The 19,538-nt window shown below is 44.8% G+C and overlaps 1 protein-coding gene across 1 annotated transcript; it reads left to right on the top strand.

Annotated features, from left to right (window-relative positions):
- The first annotated feature begins 950 nt into the window (after window positions 1-950).
- LOC311114703 (GTP-binding protein 1-like) lies at window positions 951-18,868 on the top strand. Its single transcript, XM_084189941.1, has 14 exons — window positions 951-997; window positions 1,222-1,411; window positions 2,129-2,240; window positions 5,090-5,270; window positions 5,477-5,660; window positions 5,770-5,934; window positions 6,715-6,838; window positions 7,045-7,159; window positions 11,596-11,740; window positions 11,866-12,048; window positions 12,390-12,525; window positions 12,729-12,907; window positions 13,171-13,296; window positions 16,819-18,868. Exons 2-14 carry the CDS (start codon window positions 1,232-1,234, stop codon window positions 16,948-16,950), a joined length of 1,962 nt encoding a protein of 653 aa, XP_084046067.1. The 5' UTR covers window positions 951-997; window positions 1,222-1,231; the 3' UTR covers window positions 16,951-18,868.
- The last annotated feature ends 670 nt before the right edge of the window (window positions 18,869-19,538 follow it).

The following is a 19,538-nucleotide window of genomic DNA, read 5'->3' as shown; positions in this document are numbered from 1 at the left end:
TATTTTTTCATTCTTTCTCATTTCATTATTTTTCTTTTTAGCCTGTAGTAGGGTGTTTCTGAGTCTTACTCAACAAAACTGGAAATGTTAGTGATTCATTTGATCCTTTCTAGTACAGGCAATGTAGGTGTCCCGTGTAGCTCAGTTGGTAGAGCATGGCGCTTGCAATGCCAGGGTTGTGGGTTCGATTCCCACGGGGGGCCAGTATAACAAATGTATGCATTAACTGTAAGTCGCTCTGGATAAGAGCATCTGCTAAATGTGTCCATCCACTGTATTTTGACAAATTAAACTGCGATCTAGTGGTAAATATAGCTACTACACACATTACTTACCATACAGTATTTTTTATATTTTATTCAAATATTTGCTGTAAGGCGTTTCTATAATCGTGCACACAATATAGTCCCCTGTAGCTCAGTTGGTAGAGCATGGCGCTTGCAACGCCAGGGTTGTGGGTTCGTTTCCCATGGGGGGCCAGTATGAAAAAAGTATGCACTCACTAACTGAGTGACTCCGCCAGGACAGCGGAGTCATTCACCACCTTCCGGAGACACTTGAAACCCCACCTCTTTAAGGAATACCTAGGATAGGATAAAGTAATCCTTCTACCCCCCCTTACCCCACCCCAAAGAAAAAAATAACATATTGTAAAGTGGTTATCCCACTGGCTATAAGGTGAATGCACCAATTTGTAAGTCGCTCTGAATAAGAGCGTCTGCTAAATGACGTAAATGTAAGTCGCTCGGGATAAGAGCGTCTGCTAAAATGTAAGTATGACACATTGAAAGAGAGTCAAAAAGAAAAATATATTGATTTTCTATTTCTGTGAAATAATTCCATTCTGTGTTGACCACCTGTCAACGTTCAAGAACCTAGCACTGGAGGGGTGGAGCATTGAGTACTGTAGCCAATCCTGTTTCTGTATTTAACAAAGGGGCGGGCCACACTCAAATACGCAACTGAAGCAAACCTTGTATGAACACTACTACTTCTGGTATGTTGAATTTATATGTTTACATAACATTACTAGTAAAACGTTAATCGCTAAGTAAGGGACGTTTTTTGCCTAATTTAAACCGTACGCAGTTGCTGTACGAAATTGTTGCATGCATTGCATCATAATATGTTGGTGTCAGTAGCAAGCTTGGTTTGTGAGCTAACGTTAGCTTAGCTATGTTATGCTAGCAGTTTGCAATTTAATTACTTGTTTTTCTGAAGGTTTGGGGAGATGGCGTTGTCAGCGATAGAGCCAGGGCTAAGCCCGGGGACATTACCGACAGAGGAGTCCGTAGTACCAGCTTCTATATTCGCACCGGACTGTGGGGATGACCTTTCCGGGGGAGAGTGCTTCGAAGACGGCGAGAATGCTAACGGCGAGTCCGAGGATCATTTAGACTTTACTAGCAAGGTAGGCCCTGCTCTCGACTCAGCAAAAGCTAGCTACATGGCATATGCATGCATGGATTTCAATATTACATCCACTTTAACAAATATATGTGTTGCAATTTTTATGAAAATGACCATTTTATTATAGCATTTCATTTGGTTGAAATATGACCGGACACGTATCATTTCAAGTGACCAATAACCACCAAAACATGCAATGATGAATGAATGAATGACACGTATGTATGTGTCACTCTGTGTAGACACTACAGTTGGCAAAACAACCAAAGATGATTTGAACAGATAACCTATATTTATCTTGCCAATGTAATTTATTTCAAATAAAAAAGCCTGGATTAAACTTCAATATATTCATAATTGCATGATTTCAGTGAATCATCATGCATGTGCACTTTTACAACTTTGTCAGGCTTGCCAGAAGCTAGGCTACGCCATTGTAACGTCAACAAACGACCCAGGCCTAACTTCCAGCTGCTTGCTTCAATATTTGCATGCTGTCTGTCTGGCCGTTCTTACATTGTTTTGTTAATATTATACTGCCCTGTCCTCTACTGGACATAAACTGTAATTCCACTGTAATGTTACATCTAATTTACAAAGTAAGAAAAAAGTTATCATATATGTTATTGTGAACACATTTGTCTTAAGTTTCTGTCAATTTTGAGAACAACCATAACACCAGTGAATAAACCTAAAATATATTGTTTCTCTTTCCTAGCTGACTCTGGTCAGCCCCACAGGAGAACAGTATGACTCGTTACTACGGCAACTCCGAGAGAGGATGGATGAAGGATGTGGGGAGACCATTTATGTTGTGGGAGTGGGCTCAGGTGAGAAGGGACAACCTACTTTCCTACCTTATTTTCTGTCCATATACCTAAACCACGCAACAGAACACAGGGTGCTCACGTGCATCAAAGCTGGGACTGAGAAATCACTGGCCACTTTAATAATGTTTACATATCTTGCACTACTCATCTCATATGTATATACTGTATTCTATTCTATAATATTCTACTGTATCTTAGTCCATGCTGCTCTGTCATTGCTTGTACATATATGTACAGTGAGGGAAAAAAGTATTTGATCCCTGCTGATTTTGTACGTTTGCCCACTGACAAAGACATGATCAGTCTATAATTTTAATGGTAGGTTTATTTGAACAATGAGAGACAGAATAACAACAAAAAAATCCAGAAAAACGCATGTCAAAAATGTTATAAATTGATTTGCATTTTAATGAGGGAAATAAGTATTTGACCCCTCTGCAAAACATGACTTCGTACTTGGTGGCAAAACCCTTGTTGGCAATCAGAGGTCAGATGTTTCTTGTAGTTGGCCACCAGGTTTGCACACATCTCAGGAGGGATTTTGTTCCACTCCTCTTTGCAGATCTCCAAGTCATTAAGGTTTCGAGGCTGACGTTTGGCAACTCAAACCTTCAGCCACTCCAGGACCTTAATGTGCTTCTTCTTGAGCCACTCCTTTGTTGCCTTGGCCGTGTGTTTTGGGTCATTGTCATGCTGGAATACCCATCCACAACCCATTTTCAATGCCCTGGCTGAGGGAAGGAGGTTCTCACCCAAGATTTGGCGGTACATGGCCCCGTCCATCATCCCTTTGATGCAGTGAAGTTGTCCTGTCCCCTTAGCAGAAAAACACCCCCAAAGCATAATGTTTCCACCTCCATGTTTGACGGTGTGGATGATGTTCTTGGGGTCATAGGCAGCATTCCTCCTCCTCCAAACACGGCGAGTTGAGTTGATGCCAAAGAGCTCTATTTTGGTCTCATATGACCACAACACTTTCACCCAGTCCTCCTCTGAATCATTCAGATGTTCATTGGCATACTTCAGACGGCCCTGTATATGTGCTTTCTTGAGCAGGGGGACCTTGCGGGCGCTGCAGGATTTCAGTCCTTCACGGCGTAGTGTGTTACCAATTGTTTTCTTGGTGACTATGGTCGCAGCTGCCTTGAGATCATTGACAAGATCCTCCCGTGTAGTTCTGGGCTGATTCCTCACCGTTCTCATGATCATTGCAACTCCACGAGGTGAGATCTTGCAGGCCGATGGAGATTGACAGTTATTTTGTGTTTCTTCCATTTGCGAATAATCGCACCAACTGTTGTCACCTTCTCACCAAGCTGCTTGGCGATGGTCTTGTAGCCCATTCCAGCCTTGTGTAGGTTCACAATCTTGTCCCTGGCATCCTTGGAGAGCTCTTTGGTCTTGGCCATGGTGGAGAGTTTGGAATCTGATTGATTGCTTCTGTGGACAGGTGTCTTTTATACAGGTAACAAGCTGAGATTAGGAGCACTCCCTTTAAGAGTGTGCTCCTAATCTCAGCTCGTTACCTGTATAAAAGACACCTGGGAGACAGAAATCTTTCTGATTGAGAGGGGGTCAAATACTAATTTCCCTCATTAAAATGCAAATCAATCAACATTTTTGACATGCATTTTTCTGGATTTTTGTTGTTGTTATTCTGTCTCTCACTGTTCAAATAAATCTACCATTAAAATGATAGACTGATATTTCTTTGTCAGTGGGCAAACGTACAAAATCAGCAGGGGATCAAATACTTTTTTCCCTCACTGTATATATTCTTAAATTCCATTCCTTACTAGATGTGTGTGTATTGGGTATATGTTGTGAAATTGTTAGATATTACTTGTTAGATATTACTGCACTGTCGGAGCTAGAAGCACAAGCATTTCGCTACACCCGCAATAACATCTGCTAAACACGTGTATGTGACAAATAACATTTGAGTTGATTTGTAAACATCTCCAATAAGAGCACAGAGTTTCCTTTTCTGTTGCAAAATGTTTTGCTACGGTGACCCCCTACAGAACACAGCCCTGATGTACCCTTAGCCTAGTCCCAGATCAGTTGTGCTTTTTGTCAGTTGGTTAAACACAAACAGATCTGGGACCAGTCAGGCTAGTGTCAACCCCCTAAGCTGGGCACAGTGCGCAGGTTGACTAGGCTACTGATATTGCCTGGGGTTGTTTGGCATGCGAAATTACTTGTAGATCAATGACTGTCAACAGAGTTAGCCTACATGCAGTTCAACACTGAAGGAGAGGGCGCATCAGTTGTCACAGTATGAGAGGTATTTTCGGAAGGTAGAAATAATATATTATAAGCAACAACAACAAGAAACGATTTTCTGACTGATGCATGCTACATTTGGATCAGTTTGGGGTCTGCGGAGCGTTGCACTTGTATCTTAAACATTTGTATCGGGGAACGATGCTTATCGGTGAATGTTACATCCCTAGCTAGTGTTTTTCAGACTGAACTGACTAACTTGTTTGTCTTGATTTAACTATTTTTAATGGTCAGTTAGCAAGACGACAAGCCTCCACCTTCTCAGCTTCTGCTCCATTGTTCCTATAATTTGCCCAAACATAAATTTGAACTGCTATAGCTACATTAACTGATGTAAACTGTAAGTGCATTCAAGTACACTTTAAGCAGGGCCTTACGTCTGGGTAAAGCCACAAGCATGGGCGTTCTCAGAGTAATGGGAAGTGTGGTTCAAGTATGTGGCTTTCTCTCCCTCTTTCTATCCCCACCCATCACTCCTTACTTCTACCATCTCTCTCCCGCTTCTCCCTCTTTCTTCCTTCTTCTCTATCTCTCTTACACTCCAACTCCCGTTTCTCTCTCAGACGGAGGTGACTATGGTCTGGACGAGGGGGACATGGAGGCGTCAGTGGCCACGGTTCAATCCCTGTGTGAGCAGATGGAGGCTGACCTGATCCTGCTGAGAGAACGTAGCGACGCAGGGGGGAAAGTACGAGACTACCTCATCCGCCGACGGGTCGGAGAGGAGGACTTCCTGGAAGTGAGGTGAGAGGGAGAGAGAGAGGGGGAGGGGGAGGGAGGGAGAGAGAGAGCGGTACATTTGTCACTCAGCCTTTATTATTAGGTCTTCTCAGAGGGAGAAGAAGTTGGGGTTTGCTTTCAGGATCAAAGTGTTCTGCAACGTTTGGTGTTGCACAAAACAGCTCTCCGTGCTCTCTGTCCTCTAACTTCTCTCTCCCCTTCCCATACAGGGTGGCGGTGGTGGGTAACGTGGATGCCGGTAAGAGCACCTTGCTGGGGGTATTGACCCACGGGGAGCTGGACAACGGCAGGGGATTCGCCAGGCAGAAACTCTTCAGACACAAACACGAGATGGAAAGTGGCAGGACCAGCAGTGTGGGGAATGACATCCTGGGCTTCGACCAGGAGGGACAGGTGCGAGAGATGTTTTAGCGGTGACTTGGGGTTGACTTAGGAGTCACTAAGGACATTTAGGTTACACAGGGATGACGTGTAGCCTACCTCTCTCGGTCTCTGCTCCTAGGTGGTGAATAAGCCAGACAATCACGGGGGCAGTCTGGACTGGACTAAGATCTGTGAGCGGTCCTCTAAGGTCATCACCTTTATAGACCTGGCCGGCCACGAGAAGTACCTCAAAACCACTGTGTTTGGAATGACCGGACACCTACCAGACTTCTGTATGCTCATGGTGAGAGACGGGGATGGTGTGTGTGTGTTTTTGTTCACACACGGTCAGTTGCTTATCACCACAGACATTTACTGTGTCAGTCCTTTGCTAATCCTTTTTCTCTCTCTCTCTCTCGCTCTCCTTCTCTCGCTCTCCTTCTCTCTCTCTCGCTCTCCTTCTCTCTCGCTCTCGCTCTCCTTCTCTTTCGCTCTCCTTCTCTCTCGCTCTCCTTCTCTCTCTCTCTCGCTCTCCTTCTCTCTCTCTCTCTCGCTCTCCTTCTCTCTCTCTCTCGCTCTCCTTCTCTCTCTCTCTCGCTCTCCTTCCTTCTCTCTCTCTCTCCTTCCTTCTCTCTCTCTCTCCTTCTCTCGCTCTCCTTCTCTCTCTCTCGCTCTCCTTCTCTCTCTCTCGCGCGCTCCTTCTCTCTCTCTCTCGCGCTCCTCTCTCTCTCTCTCTCTCTCTCTCTCTCTCTCGCTCTCCTTCTCTCTCTCTCTCGCTCTCCTTCTCTCTCTCTCTCGCTCTCCTTCTCGCTCTCCTTCTCTCGCTCTCCTTCTCTCTCTCTCTCGCTCTCCTTCTCGCTCTCTCTCACTCTCCTTCTCGCTCTCTCTCGCTCTCCTGCTCTCTCTCGCTCTCCTTCTCTCTCTCTCGCTCTCCTTCTCTCTCTCTCTCGCTCTCTCGCTCTCCTTCTCTCTCGCTCTCTCTCTCTCTCTCTCTCTCTCCTTCTCTCTCTCTCTCTCGCTCTCCTTCTCTCTCTCTCTCTCTCGCTCTCCTTCTCTCTCTCTCGCTCTCCCTCTCTCTATCTAGGTGGGCAGTAATGCAGGTATTGTAGGGATGACCAAGGAGCATCTAGGTCTGGCTCTAGCCCTGAACGTACCAGTCTTTGTAGTGGTCACCAAGATAGACATGTGTCCAGCCAACATCCTAGCAGGTGAGAGATGGACTGTGGAACATGGCCCTGTTCAAATAATAAAAATATGGTAATCATCGTGAAAATGTACATTTTTCAACAGAAATTTGTTTTTTAATGGGAAAAATCCAGGTAGTTCCTCCCGTTACAGTCCGTTTGGTGCCTAATGAATATGACCCTGCCATGTATACCTGGTGTGTGTGTGTGTGTGTGTGTGTGTATTCCAGAGACTCTGCATCTGTTACAGAGGTTACTGAAGTCCCCAGGATGTAGAAAGATCCCTGTACTGGTTCAAAACAAAGATGATGTCATCGTCACTGCATCCAACTTCAGCTCAGAGAGGTAAATACCAGTGAAGTAACACAGTTTCCATGTGGTGGTTTTGGTCATTTACCTGATTCATCTGAGCAGTTTACCACCTTGTGTGTAAGATGGCGCCGACAGGCATGGCAGCTCTGCTTCTAGCTCCTTAGCAACTTTACAGTGTTTATTTTTTTAATGTGTTATTTCTTACATTATTGGCCCAGATTTTTTTTTGGTGTTATTACATACAGCGGAAATAACTTTTGGATATCAGAGCGGCGGTAACTCACCAGCATTCCGACCAGAAATACGACTTTCCCAAATTGCATCCTTTGTTCGTAACCCCCAAGGCAATTGACCTTTATCCCAGAGACTGCTCCAAAACGCCGCCGGTGGAGAAGAGGTATTTGGAGTGGACTTCTAGTCCGTCTCAGGAGGCGTGCACACCATCCACCGCTTCCGAGTATATTACTCGCTAATATCCAGACCCTGGACAATAAAGTAGACGAGCTCAGGGCGAGGATCTCCTTCCAGAGAGACATCCGGGACTGTAACATACTCTGTTTCATGGAATCATGGCTCTCTCCGGATATACAGCCCCCGTCCATACAGCCAGCTGGGATAATAATAATAATAATATGCCATTTAGCAGACGCTTTTATCCAAAGCGACTTACAGTTATGCGTGCATACATTTTTTTTTGTGTATGGGTGGTCCCGGGGATCGAACCCACTACCATGGCGTTACAAGCGCCGTGCTCTACCAGCTGAGCTACAGAGGACCACGGGATCTCAGTACATCGCGCAGACAGGAATAAGGAACTCTCTGGGAAGAAGAAAGGCGAAGGTGTATGTTTCATGATTTAACTACTTATGGTGGGATTGTGGTAACGTACAGGAACTCAAGTCCTTTTGTTCACCCGACCTAGATTACCTCCCAATCAAATGCCGACCGTATTACCTCCCAAGAGAATTCTCTTTGGTTATAGTCACAGCCATGTATATTCCCCCTCAAGCCGATACCACGACGGCCCTCAAGGAACTACACTGGAGTTTGTGTAAACTGGAAACCACATATCCTGAGGCTGCATTTATTGTAGCTGGGGACTTTAACAAAGCACATTTCAGGAATATGCTGTTGAAGTTCTATCAACACATTGCCTGTAGTACTCGCGCGTCAAGAACTCTCAACCACTGGTACTCTCCCTTCCGGGATGGCTACAAGACCCTCCCCTGCCCTCCCTTCGGCAAATCAGATCACGACTCTATTCTGCTCCTCCCTTCCTATAGGCAGAAACTCAAACAGGAAGTATCCGTGCTAAGGTTTATTCAACGCTGGTCTGACCAATCGGAATCCATGCTTCAAGATTGTTTTGATCACGCCGACTGGGATATGTTCCGGGTTGCCTCCTGAGAATAACATTGACGTATACACTGACATGGTGACTGAGTTCATCAGGAAGTATATAGGGGATGTTGTTCCCACTGTGACTATTAAAACCTACCCAAACCAAAAACCTTGGATAGATGGCAGCATTTGCGCAAAACTGAAAGCGCGAACCACCGCATTTAACCATGGCAAGGTGACTGGGTATATGTTTGAATGCAAACAGTGCAGCTATGCCCTCCGTAAGGCAATCAAACAGGCAAAACGTCAGTACAGAGACCGTGGAGTCGCAATTCAACAGCTCAGACACGAGGCGTATGTGGCAGGGACTCCAGACAATCACGGATTACAAAGGGAAAACCAGCCATGTCGCGGACACCGACATCTTGCTCCCGGACAAGTTGAACACCTGCTTCACCCGCTTTGAGAATAACACAGTGCCAGCGACGCGGCCCGCCTCCGAGGTCTGTGGGCTTTCGTTCTCTGTGGCCAACGTGAGTAAGACATTGTGTTAACCCTCGCAAGGCTGCTGGCCCGGACGGCATCACTAGCCGCGACATATTCAATCTCTCCCTATCCCAGTCTGCTGTCCCCACTTGCTTCAAGATGTCCAACATTGTTCCTGTACCCAAAAAAGCAAAGGTAACTGAACTAAATGACTATCGCCCCGTAGCACTCACTTCTATCATCATGAGGTGCTTTGAGAGGCTAGTTAAGTATCATATCACCTCCACCTTACCTTACCTGACACCCAAGACCCACTTCAATTTGCATACCGTCCCAATATTTCCACAGACGATGCAATCGCCATCGCACTGCACACTGCCCTATCCCATCTGGACAAGAGGAATCCCTATTTAAGAATGCTGTTCATTGACTACAGCTCAGCCTTCAACACAATACTTTTACATTTACGTCATTTAGCAGACGCTCTTATCCAGAGCGACTTACAAATGACCCCTCTGCAAAACATGACTTAGTACTTAGTGGCAAAACCCTTGTTGGCAATCACAGAGGTCAGACATTTCTTGTAGTTGGCCACCAGGTTTGCACACATCTCAGGAGGGATTTTGTCCCACTCCTCTTTGCAGATCTTCTCCAAGTCATTAAGGTTTCGAGACTGATGTTTGGCAACTCGAACCTTCAGCTCCCTCCACAGATTTTCTATGGGATTAAGGTCTGGAGACTGGCTAGGCCACTCCAGGACCTTAATGTGCTTCTTCTTGAGCCACTCCTTTGTTGCCTTGGCTGTGTGTTTTGGGTCATTGTCATGCTGGAATACCCATCCACAACCCATTTTCAATGCCCTGGCTGAGGGAAGGAGGTTCTCACCCAAGATTTGACGGGACATGGCCCCGTCCATCGTCCCTTTGATGCGGTGAAGTTGTCCTGTCCCCTTAGCAGAAAAACACCCTCAAAGCATAATGTTTCCACCTCCATGTTTGACGGTGGGGATGGTGTTCTTGGGGTCATAGGCAGCATTCCTCCTCCTCCAAACACGGCGAGTTGAGTTGATGCCAAAGAGCTCTATTTTTGGTCTCATCTGACCACAACACTTTCACCCAGTTCTCCTCTGAATCATTCAGATGTTCATTGGCAAACTTCAGACGGGCCTGTATATGTGCTTTCTTGAGCAGGGGGACCTTGCGGGTGCTGCAGGATTTCAGTCCTTCACGGCGTAGTGTGTTACCAATTGTTTTCTTGGTGACTATGGTCCTAGCTGCCTTGAGATCATTGACAAGATCCTCCCGTGTAGTTCTGGGCTGATTCCTCACAGTTCTCATGATCATTGCAACTCCACGAGGTGTGATCTTGCATGGAGCCCCAGGCCGAGGGAGATTGACAGTTATTTTGTGTTTCTTCCATTTGCGTATAATCGCACCAACTATTATAATAATAATATGCAATTTAGCAGACGCTTTTATCCAAAGCGACTTTTTTAGGTATGTCACCTTCTCACCAAGCTGCTTGGCGATGGTCTTGTAGCCCATCCCTGCCTTGTGTAGGTCTACAATCTTGTCCCTGACATCCTTGGAGAGCTCTTTGGTCTTGGCCATGGTGGAGAGTTTGGAATCTGATTGATTGCTTCTGTGGACAGGTGTCTTTTATACAGGGAACAAGCTGAGATTAGGAGCACTCCCTTTAAGAGTGTGCTCCTAATCTCAGCTCGTTACCAGTATAAAAGACACCTGGGAGCTAGAAATCTTTCTGATTTCCTACCATTTAAATGATAGACTGATAATTTCTTTGTCAGTGGGCAAACATACAAAATCAGCAGGGGATCAAATACTTTTTTCCCTCACTGTAGACATGGAATCACTGGTCACTTTGATGTTTACATACGGTTTTAACCACTTCATATGTGTATATACTGTATTCTAGTCAATGCCACTCCGACATTGCTCAACCTAATATTAATATATTTCTTAATTCCATCCTTTTTACTTTGAGATTTGTGTGTATTGTTGTGAATTGTTAGATATTACTGCACTGTTGGAGCTAGTAACGTAAGCATTTCGCTACACCCACAATAACATCTGCTAAATGTGTGACCAATACGATTTGATTTATGGGTAACTTTGTATGTCGCCTTAATCCTCTATTATTTTCCTCCTCTCCTCTCTGTTCCCCCTCCTCTCCTCTCTGTTCCCCCTCCTCTCCTTTCTGTTCCCCCTCCTCTCCTCCTCTCCTCTCTGTTCCCCCTCCTCTCCTCCTCTCCTCTCTGTTCCCCCTCCTCTCCTCCTCCCCTCTCTGTTCCCCCTCCTCTCCTCCTCCCCTCTCTGTTCCCCCTCCTCCTCCCCTCTCTGTTTCTCCTCCTCTCCTCTCTGTTCCCCCTCCTCCCCTCTCTGTTCCCCCTCCTCTCCTCCTCCCCTCTCTGTTCCCCCTCCTCTCCTCCTCCCCTCTCTGTTCCCCCTCCTCCTCCCCTCTCTGTTTCTCCTCCTCTCCTCTCTGTTCCCCCTCCTCCCCTCTCTGTTCCCCCTCCTCTCCTCCTCCCCTCTCTGTTCCCCCTCCTCTCCTCCTCCCCTCTCTGTTCCCCCTCCTCTCCTCCTCCCCTCTCTGTTCCCCTTTCTCTCTCTGTCTCTCCCTAGGATGTGTCCAATCTTCCAGGTCTCCAATGTAACAGGAGAGAACATGGACCTTCTGAAGATGTTCCTCAACCTGCTGTCTTCTAAAACCTCCTATAGAGAAGATGTGCCTGCCGAGTTCCAGATCGATGACACCTACTCAGTACCGGTTAGTACACAGACACAAACACACACACAACCATCAACACACACACACACACACTCTAATCATTGTAGTTTTGAATGAAGTGTAAAACAACCTGTGTTGTATTGATGTGTCCTACCTCTCCTCAGGGTGTGGGAACGGTAGTGTCAGGTACTACGTTACGTGGATTGATACGACTGAATGACACGCTGCTGCTCGGCCCAGACCCCCTGGGCAGTTTCCTCTCCATCGCTGTCAAATCTATCCACCGCAAGAGGATGCCTGTCAAAGAGGTCCGGGGGGGACAGACCGCCTCCTTCGCGCTCAAAAAGGTGTGTGTTGTTTTTTTTGTTTTGTTTACACTGCTGATTGTAAGGCTACGACCGCACAGAGTAACATTAACATGAATGAAATCATACATGCATTCATCAGTTGTCTGTTTTTGTGCATCAAAAGTTAAACTCAAGTCAGCAATGTTTTTTAAATATTTTTATTTATTCTCTCCGTTGACTGTAATCCATCAATGGATGACTCCCATTGAAAAAACATTGCCTCAATCAGTACATTCCTGACACAATCTCTGTCAGGCTGCGGCCTATGTCCTAACATTTCTCTCCCTCATCCTCTGTCTTCCCTTCACCCCTCTTCCCCTCCCTCCTTCTCTCTCTTCCAGATCAAGCGTTCCTCCATCAGGAAGGGGATGGTAATGATCTCTCCCAGACTAACACCTCAGGCTACCTGGGAGTTCATGGCTGAGATACTGGTCCTGCACCACCCCACCACCATATCACCACGTTACCAGGCTATGGGTGAGCGGCTTTCAAACGTCTGGGTGTGTTCATGGTTGCTTGTATACTGTGTCGATGCTCAATTTAGCATAAATGTTTCAACCATGTTCATATTAGGTTTTTGTCCCTCCTACAATCACACATAAATGAGGCTATGGGACACGTCCACAGTCGCTATGCCACTGGTATGTAAATCGTTGTTTTTCGAACTTTCTCTCCCTCAGTGCACTGTGGCAGCATCAGACAGACAGCCACCATTCTGACCATGAACAGAGACTGTCTACGTACCGGGGACAAGGCCTCAGTCCACTTCAGATTCATCAAGACCCCTGAGTACCTCCACACAGACCAGAGACTGGTGTTCAGAGAGGGACGCACCAAGGCTGTGGGCACCATCACCAAGGTATGGGGTTATAACTAGTTATGAAGGGTTATAAGGGGTTATGATTGGTCATAGGTTTATAAAATGTCATTGAGGATGGAGCATTAAACCCCCTTAGAGAAACATTTCACAATGTTGCAAATTACAATAACTCATAGTCTTTTCACTAGCTTTGCCGTGTGTGGTCAAGTGTTCTAATGGGTTATGAAGGGCTTATCCATTTTTCTAAAGGGTCCCAGACTACCTCCTAACTAACTCTACCTGTACATGTCTCTCCTCTCCAGCTGCTCCAGTCAGCCACCAAGGCCCAGCAGGCCAAGATGCAGTCCACTAAGAAGGGCACCACGTCAGCCAATGAGGAGGGAGGATCCACTCTGCGTCCCGACAGCCCCAACACAGGACAGCTACCGGTGAGCTACCGGGAGGGAGGGAGGGGCTTAGGCTGAACTCCTGGAGGAGGGAGGGGCTTAGGCTGATCACCTGGAGGAGGGAGGGGACTACCCTGCGTTCATAAAAAAGTGGGAAGGTGGCAATTACCACATACGACTGGGAAAAATCCACATGATCCAACTGGTAATTACTGGTGGGAAACTCGTCTATCATCCCTGAGCTCTGACTTCTCCCAGAGGCTCATCTCTGATGTCACCTACTAAGGAAATAACCTTGATAACACCATTTTCGGCAGTTAAATGCAACAACAAAACATTATTTATAAAACCAATCTATTAATGTGGTTTTTGAACACTATAATTGTTTTACAAGCATGATAGCTTTACTTTTCAAATCAAATTTTATTGGTCACATGCGCCGAATACAACAGGTGCAGACATTACAGTGAAATGCTTACTTACAGCCCTTAACCAACAGTGCATTTATTTTTTAATTTAAAACATGTAAAATAAAACAACAAAAAAGTGTTGAGGAAAAAAGAGCAGAAGTAAAATAAAATAACAGTAGGGAGGCTATATATACAGGGGGGTACCGGTGCAGAGTCAATGTGCGGGGGCACCGGCTAGTTGAGGTAGTTGAAGTAATATGTACATGTGGGTAGAGTTAAAGTGACTACGCATGAATAATTAACAGAGTAGCAGCAGCGTATTATTTTGTTAGCAATTAGCCAATCATCTTTTCTCAACGCGTTCAAAGCGTGTGAATGCATCCAACTGGTATGTACGACTTCACAACTGGTAATGAACTCCTTCCCACTTGGTTATGAACGCAGCATTAGACATGAGGAGGGAGGGAATTAGATAGAGGGAGGGTCTTGGACAGAACGTACAGAGATGTAATGAGTAGAGCTGACATGATTCCCAGTTCTGCATGACAGACAATCATATCTGTTCTACGCAATATACAGTGGGGAAAAAAAGTATTTAGTCAGCCACCAATTGTGCAAGTTCTCCCGCTTAAAAAGATGAGAGAGGCCTGTAATTTTCATCATAGGTACACGTCAACTATGACAGACAAATTGAGGAAAGAAAATCACATTGTAGGATTTTTTATGAATTTATTTGCAAATTATGGTGGAAAATAAGTATTTGGTCACCTACAAACAAGCAAGATTTCTGGCTCTCACAGACCTGTAACTTCTTCTTTAAGAGGCTCCTCTGTCCTCTACTCGTTACCTGTATTAATGGCACCTGTTTGAACTTGTTATCAGTATAAAAGACACCTGTCCACAACCTCAAACAGTCACACTCCAAACTCCACTATGGCCAAGACCAAAGAGCTGTCAAAGGACACCAGAAACAAAATTGTAGACCTGCACCAGGCTGGGAATACTGAATCTGCAATAGGTAAGCAGCTTGGTTTGAAGAAATCAACTGTGGGAGCAATTATTAGGAAATGGAAGACATACAAGACCACTAATAATCTCCCTCGATCTGGGGCTCCACGCAAGATCTCACCCCGTGGGGTCAAAATGATCACAAGAACGGTGAGCAAAAATCCCAGAACCACACGGGGGGACCTAGTGAATGACCTAGTGAATGACCTGCAGAGAGCTGGGACCAAAGTAACAAAGCCTACCATCAGTAACACACTACGCAGCCAGGGACTCAAATCCTGCAGTGCAAGACGTGTCCCCCTGCTTAAGCCAGTACATGTCCAGGCCCGTCTGAAGTTTGCTAGAGTGCATTTGGATGATCCAGAAGAGGATTGGGAGAATGTCATATGGTCAGATGAAACCAAAATAGAACTTTTTGGTAAAAACTCAACTCGTCGTGTTTGGAGGACAAAGAATGCTGAGTTGCATCCAAAGAACACCATACCTACTGTGAAGCATGGGGGTGGAAACATCATGCTTTGGGGCTGTTTTTCTGCAAAGGGACCAGGACGACTGATCCGTGTAAAGGAAAGAATGAATGGGGCCATGTATCGTGAGATTTTGAGTGAAAACCTCCTTCCATCAGCAAGGGCATTGAAGATGAAACGTGGCTGGGTCTTTCAGCATGACAATGATCCCAAACACACCGCCCGGGCAACGAAGGAGTGGCTTCGTAAGAAGCATTTCAAGGTCCTGGAGTGGCCTAGCCAGTCTCCAGATCTCAACCCCATAGAAAATCTTTGGAGGGAGTTGAAAGTCCGTGTTGCCCAGCGACAGCCCCAAAACATCACTGCTCTAGAGGAGATCTGCATGGAGGAATGGGCCAAAATGCCAGCAACAGTGTGTGAAAACCTTGTGAAGACTTACAGAAAACGTTTGACCTGTCTCATTGCCAACAAAGGGTATATAACAAAGTATTGAGAAACTTTTGTTATTGACCAAATACTTATTTTCCACCATAATTTTTTTATAAATTCATTAAAAATCCTACAATGTGATTTTCTGGATTTTTTTTCCTCATTTTGTCTGTCATAGTTGACGTGTACCTATGATGAAAATTACAGGCCTCTCTCGTCTTTTTAAGTGGGAGAACTTGCACAATTGGTGGCTGACTAAATACTTTTTTCCCCCACTGTATTTCTAGAGAAGGGAGGGGGTGAGAGAGAACATCCTGGGGTAAGAGGTAAAATAATGACTTGCTAGAGGAGTAGGAGGAAAGTTAAACTCTCTGCCTGGCTGCATTTAATGTCTTTAGTGTTGAGTGAATGGTGTGTGTGTGTCGTACCAGCAGCTTTCTTCTCTTTTCCAATCTGCTGGCTAATCTCTCTCTTCCGCTGCCCCTCCATCATCCCGTTTCACTCCATCTTTATCCCTCGCTTTTATGGTTGTTCATCACCTTGTCTTTTCACAATCCCCCTCTCCTCTTTTCAAAATGTCCTGCCTTTCCTTGACCCTCTCACACTCGTCCGCCAATGTCCCTCTCTTCCTCTCTCGATTTCATTCCACTTACATATTCTTTCCTCCTCATCATCCCTCTTTCGGTCACTCCTCCTCCATTATCGTCGGACCCCGTCACTCGTTCCTTTCATCCCCACCTCCGTCCATTAAACATGTCTCCTCCTCCCTAACACTCCCCCCACCGTCACTCTTTCGTTACCCTTCTCGTTCACACTTGCTCTCCCTCCGTCCGTCTTGTGGGCTGTCTGCGTCAGACAGTGGGGGAGGAGGAGACGCTATGTAAAGACGGCAACAAAGAGAACCAGGTAAACAGTATGAGGGAGAAAGAGAAACACCAGTGTCATTTGTCCTGACCAAGTACTGCAAAGACCTTCATTTATCCCAACACCAAAGAGTGTTTTCCTGTACAGGCCTGAACTTACTTTGAGTTCTAAAAGTACTAAAAAGGTTATTTACTTTTTTTTGTAGCTGTTTAGGCCTGCGCTAATGTCGTGAACAAAAAAAACTAGCTAAATTGAATTTTCTATGAGAATTTGTCTGTTTTCACATTCCAAAGTCAAATATTCCCTAAAAGATCGAGGTAGTCAGAAATTGTGTGCCTAGCTTAGCGTTCAGTCATGTTTGTTCTGTTTTGATTCTTCTCTTCCAGCCCAAGTCAGGAGGTGGAGGCAGGAGGAGAGGGGGTCAGAGACACAGAGGAAAAGCCCTGAACAGCACAGCATCACCAACATCATCACAACAACACACCCCAGCCGCAGCAGGAGTGGGCACCACTGTCTAACCCCCCCACCAGCTCCTCTTCTCGCTCTTATCTTCTCCTCCTCTACATCCTCTCTGCTATCCTCATTTTCCTGGTCCCTTTTCTAATCATTCTTGTTCCAATTGGGGGGAAAGGCATTAATGTAGCAAAGGAAAGTAAGAAGAGATGTGAAACATGCATTAATCCTAAATGATACAGTATAACATGTCCATCCTAGTTAGATCACCATTCTAGAATAGTTCTAGAACAATAGTTCTAGAATGTCTCAATATGGCTTCTATGGCAACTAACAACCAACCGACTGAACCGGCTCCTGGAATATAGCAGAAAGAAACGAGGTTTATTCAATCTAACAGAATCTAACAGACATGGTGTAGTAATAGAAACAAACAAGGTTTAGTTTTATTACAGACCGATTCGTTATTAGATTCATCATTATTTAGACAGGAAAGAAATGGTGTAGTTCAGCCACAGAGGAGATCTAACCTATGTCTTAAGGGTTTGTCATCCAGTCTAATAACAACTGACTCAAGATTCAATCTAACAGACAATAAATGGTGTAGTTCACAAGGTTTAGATGAAATCTACCAGACCAGACCTGGCATAGTAGGAATCATAAGGTTTAGATGTGTTATTAGATTCAGCATTATTTAGACAGGAAAGGAATAGTGTACTCCACAAGGTTTCGACTCAGTCTAACAGAACAGGATAGGCGTGGTTCAGACACGAGATAGGCCTACCTAACCAACCCCAAGCACAATGTTCACTAGACTGCCATCTGACTATACATAAAACAGAGGTTCCCAAACATTTGGATCAGGACACTCACTGTAGGTCATGGTTTGTTTGATTTGGCCCTGGCTTTATTTTAATACGAAAAACTACAATTTTGGGGTAATTTGGGCATTGAAAAGCTGGTATAGAGAAACAATCATTTAAATATGTGTGCCTTTTTTATGTTTGCCCAAAAAAAAGCGTTATTGGGAATGGCAATAGTGGAAACTAATATAAAAGCTTTATAGTTTAAATAGTGGATTTTGGTCTTGGAGAAATTAAACGAGCTACAATGTTCAAATGGATGCAAAGTTCGTTCAAAGTTATTTTGCAGTAAAAAACGTTGACGTGTACTGAAAAGCACAGACAGCACATCTGTTCTATAATTAATTTCAATAGAATTGGGAATCGTTGCTCAGCTACCCTTGTAGCACGTTCTGTGTTGGATTATTTATTTGGCTTTCATAGATGAAAGGGTTTGGAAAACCAAAGAAAGCGAATATGGCTTAAAAGTATTTCAGGAGGATTTAGAAGTTTTCCATGTTATCCTCAATACCCTCTCAAGGACATTGAGCCCAAAAACGCAGGCGGAATAATAGTTTTAAGATGTGTTGTTTTATTCAGTCTCTAGTCATGCACACCTTCTATGAAATGATTTGTGTGAGAGGAACTAGGGGTTTTGGGATTTAGGATTTAGCTTTGTCCATTTTTGTGGACATGTTTCAAATTTTAATTTCTTTTTTCTAAGCTTTGATATGGTTTTATCAGGTGGTGTGAGCGTTTTTATTTTGGGTTTGTATTGGGACGGGTCTCGGTGGTGGAAGGATTGCATTGGTTGTTACCACCAGGTAGAAGTTTAACCTTTAGTACAGATCTAGGATCGGTTTATCCAACCCCAGATCTTATCCTGAAGCATTAGAGGGGGAAACAACTGACCTTAGATCAGGTTTAAAGGTAACTTAATTTTATTTCTTATCTTTTTTTATGAGCTAATGTTAGTGACTGATTTTATTTTTGAAGGGACCGAGCGACACATTTTATGTGTGTGCATCGTATGTACAAAAAGGAAAGTTGTGCCGAAAGAAAAAGAAAGCCATTTAACTTAAAACAGTGGTGCCAGTTTGTGTTGTAAATCCTTTTAAATAAAGATGTTTCCGAGTATCAACATGTGGTCATGTTTTGTCTATACTGGACCTTCCAGGGAGTGTGTATCGCCTGGCTGCCATCACTTCTATAAGGGGCCAGTTCACATTCAGATGCTAGTGCTGATCTAGGATCAGGTCTCCCTCTTTCCATGTAATCTTAATTATTGTGCTCTAAAAGGCAAAAACAGATCCTAGATCAGCATTCCTACTCTAAGTTTTATGAATACGGGTAGAGGTCTAGGCTGAGGCCTTGGTTTAGAGAAAGTACTGAGGGAGCTGTAAGGTTGATTGAGGGATGCGGCATACTTTTCCTTTAGGTGAAACGAGGACAGAGAAACTGCTGACTTCAGTCTGAGTTTTGCAGGTGTTTAAGCACACAGCATACAGATAGTCAAACACACACACACACACTTCAGTCATACTTCATACAGTGAGAGCAAGGGGATGTTGTCTTTGATATGATTGAATAAGGAGTTTATTCAGGCCACTGCAGATTTCATTACGGTCTTTACATCAGATGCTTTATAAAGCCAATAATAGTCGAACCGGACGAAGCGAGAAATTGCCGTCCACGTTTGATTCAATCAGAGTAAATGGGAGGGCTTTTCATATCACGCTGTCACAAAGTAAAGTGAGTAGGGGGGAGAGATGGCGACAGAGGGGAGTGAGAAATGGGGGGGGGGGGGGGGG

This window comes from Coregonus lavaretus, assembly GCF_964263955.1.
Source record: "Coregonus lavaretus genome assembly, contig: HAP1_SCAFFOLD_395, whole genome shotgun sequence".
In the NCBI taxonomy this organism is placed as follows: domain Eukaryota; kingdom Metazoa; phylum Chordata; class Actinopteri; order Salmoniformes; family Salmonidae; genus Coregonus; species Coregonus lavaretus.
Note: the sequence above shows the minus strand (reverse complement) of the source record. Positions and strands in the feature narration are given on the sequence as shown.

Coding starts and splice junctions, on each gene's coding strand:
- LOC311114703 (XM_084189941.1), top strand. CDS start 1,232: ATGGCGTTGTCAGCGATAGAGCCAGGGCTAAGCCCGGGGACATTACCG. Junction 2,241..5,089: donor TGTTGTGGGAGTGGGCTCAG/GTGAGAAGGGAC, acceptor TTTCTCTCTCAG/ACGGAGGTGACTATGGTCTG. Junction 11,741..11,865: donor ATGACACCTACTCAGTACCG/GTTAGTACACAG, acceptor ACCTCTCCTCAG/GGTGTGGGAACGGTAGTGTC.